This window comes from Penaeus vannamei, chromosome 28 (genome assembly GCF_042767895.1).
Source record: "Penaeus vannamei isolate JL-2024 chromosome 28, ASM4276789v1, whole genome shotgun sequence".
Taxonomy (NCBI): domain Eukaryota; kingdom Metazoa; phylum Arthropoda; class Malacostraca; order Decapoda; family Penaeidae; genus Penaeus; species Penaeus vannamei.
Window position 1 is genome coordinate 25,026,154 of NC_091576.1, and position 2,355 is coordinate 25,028,508.

The window sequence follows — 2,355 nt, forward strand, 5'->3', positions numbered from 1 at the left end:
TCTTGTTTCTTGATTGTGTTTATTTATACAGATTTCAGCGCCAGCCAACAGGGAGACGCTCTCACCAAAGTCTCTTCCAAGTCTGACACGAGACTGGGAAAAACAGAGACTGGTGAGTTGAGATTTTCGCCATATTAGTTTTATAAATATTACTACTTCTGTTAATGCTATCAATAAAACAAATATATAAATCAAATGATGAATGGTATTCTGATTGTTCAGAGTTGAAACAGCAATGCTGGCAGGTGACAAACTCATGCTCATTAACATGCCTCATCAGGTGTAAAGGGAATGCTGGCCAACTCGGGCAAGCTGCGAGGAGCCGCCGACGCGCAGAGCGCCGACGGAGGGAAGACCCAGAGCAGTGAGTGTCGCAAATTCTGTCTTCTAGTCATTTGGTTGTAAGATGTGGATCAACACCTCTTTGCTTATCGCTCCGGAAGTCATCCAAGACTCGTTTCTCCCCCACAGTGTATGCCGGAGACATGAAAGGCAAAGGAGGCATGTGGGCTGACACCAAGTCATCGGCGGGCCCGAAAGGACAGTCTTCCAGTACAGGTATGCTCAGCATTACAGACGGAAGGATATAGGATGTGCTGCCGATGCCCAGGCTATCACTGGTGCTTCACACGCACATAATGGCGCTCCCAGAGTAGACTGATTCCCTTCTGTCGCTTCGAACATGCACAACACTAATGACGGAAATTCGGTCCTTGATAATGGCCATTGAATTCCCAGCCTCTCTACGGCACAATCCATTCAATCAAAGTAATGGCAGATCGAAACCCCCTTTCCCACAAATAGCGAAATGACGCTCAACCGGATGTGTTCTTTTCAGCGCTCAAGGGATACATCAGCGACGGAGGCGCCATCTCGGGAAGCGTTGGCGCAGGAAGCACAAGCTAAGGTGAGGCTTTCGTCCGCACGCGCTTGGATGCGTCGGCAGGCGCATGGCCGGATTCTTTGCCAGTGTCTGGTGAACTGTTCAACACTGAATATAATGCGAGCATATACTCTCTAGAAATAGTCATGGTATCGATTGGCTTTTAAATCATTCACTATATGATACTTCGTATTTATTCGTGTGTTAGAGAGATTTTTGTTGTTCCTCGAAACGGAAATGTGATGAGACCAAGTCATGATTTGCGTTCAATTTCCTACGCCATTTCCATCTACGCCTGTGTGGTGCCCGCCATTAATAGGGTTGGCGTCTGCTTTTACTCTCGGTTTTATGGCTTTTGTTACCGTATTTGTCTTCTGTTTCAGAAACGTGACTTGTTCCAAGTGTCGTCGCTGTGCTAGAGTAAGAATTCCGTCAGATGATTTTTCTGCTTTCGTGTATAAGGGAATAAACAAGCATTGATAATCGTTTCTTCTTCATCTTCCATTATTACAATCTTTGTGAAATAGGAAGACTATTTTTGGACACAAAAACGAATGCATCCACATTACGAGGTAGATCACAAAGCAACTTATAATGATGATGGGTTATGGTCTAATTTATAGTAAAAATATTCAAATGCATTTACATAATAAAGTAAGTGTAACAAACTATGAGAACTGAAAATACACAGACACGCACAAGCACACACACACACACACACACACACACACACACACACACACACACACACACACATGCATGCGCACAAACGCACGCACAAGCACACGCGCGTATACACAAAACCTAACACGGATGCACACATACTCTCAAACACACTTACACACACCACACGTATTCTCGATTTAGAGAGACAAGGAGTTTAAAAGTAAGAGATAAATTGTTCGTTTTATAGGAAACGAATCCCATGATCTCCTTTGTCTCCTTTCGTTTTCAGTTAATATCAATTTCTTTGAATTAAATCTTATGGAAATTACAGAATCAGATGCCATAAAAAATGATTTATCTGATAAATATCAAGCGGGGTTCTTGGCCAACGCCCGCATTCAAAACCATTAATGGCACTGTAACCATTAATGGAGCTGTAGCCATGGTGATGGTACACCACTTCACTTTGCAAGCGCAAGTCTAGCCATCTACAAGGGTCGCTTGAGAAAGCAAGAAAAATTCTAGAGTTGGCAAGAAAAAAGCCTTGAGAGTTTAGGCAAGACCTTTCCCTGCTTAAAACGCCTTTACTTTCTCAAGCGACACTATTAACCACTCCAGGTGTCTCTATTTTTTGGAATTGCGTCCTTTCCTGTCGACTGCTCGAGTCCTCGCGATATTATTCTACTTCTGACGTTTCGTCCCAGTGTGTTTGTTTGGCCCGTCCAAATGGCATCCGCTTCCCTTTATGTGTTTGCGACATATGCTTTTAATTTCTATCTTTTATCTCTGAAGTTTCTTGTTAATCT

At 43.3% G+C, this 2,355-nt stretch overlaps 1 protein-coding gene across 1 annotated transcript in view; it reads left to right on the top strand.

The window, feature by feature from the left end:
* Window positions 1-1,366, top strand: part of LOC113803199 (uncharacterized) — a 2,037-nt gene extending 671 nt beyond the window's left edge. Inside the window, exons 3-7 of the mRNA XM_070141435.1 lie at window positions 32-112; window positions 281-364; window positions 472-558; window positions 839-907; window positions 1,267-1,366. Coding sequence (XP_069997536.1) covers window positions 32-112; window positions 281-364; window positions 472-558; window positions 839-906 — 320 coding nt within the window. The 3' untranslated portion in view covers window position 907; window positions 1,267-1,366. The remainder of the gene's footprint in view (window positions 1-31; window positions 113-280; window positions 365-471; window positions 559-838; window positions 908-1,266) is intronic.
* The last annotated feature ends 989 nt before the right edge of the window (window positions 1,367-2,355 follow it).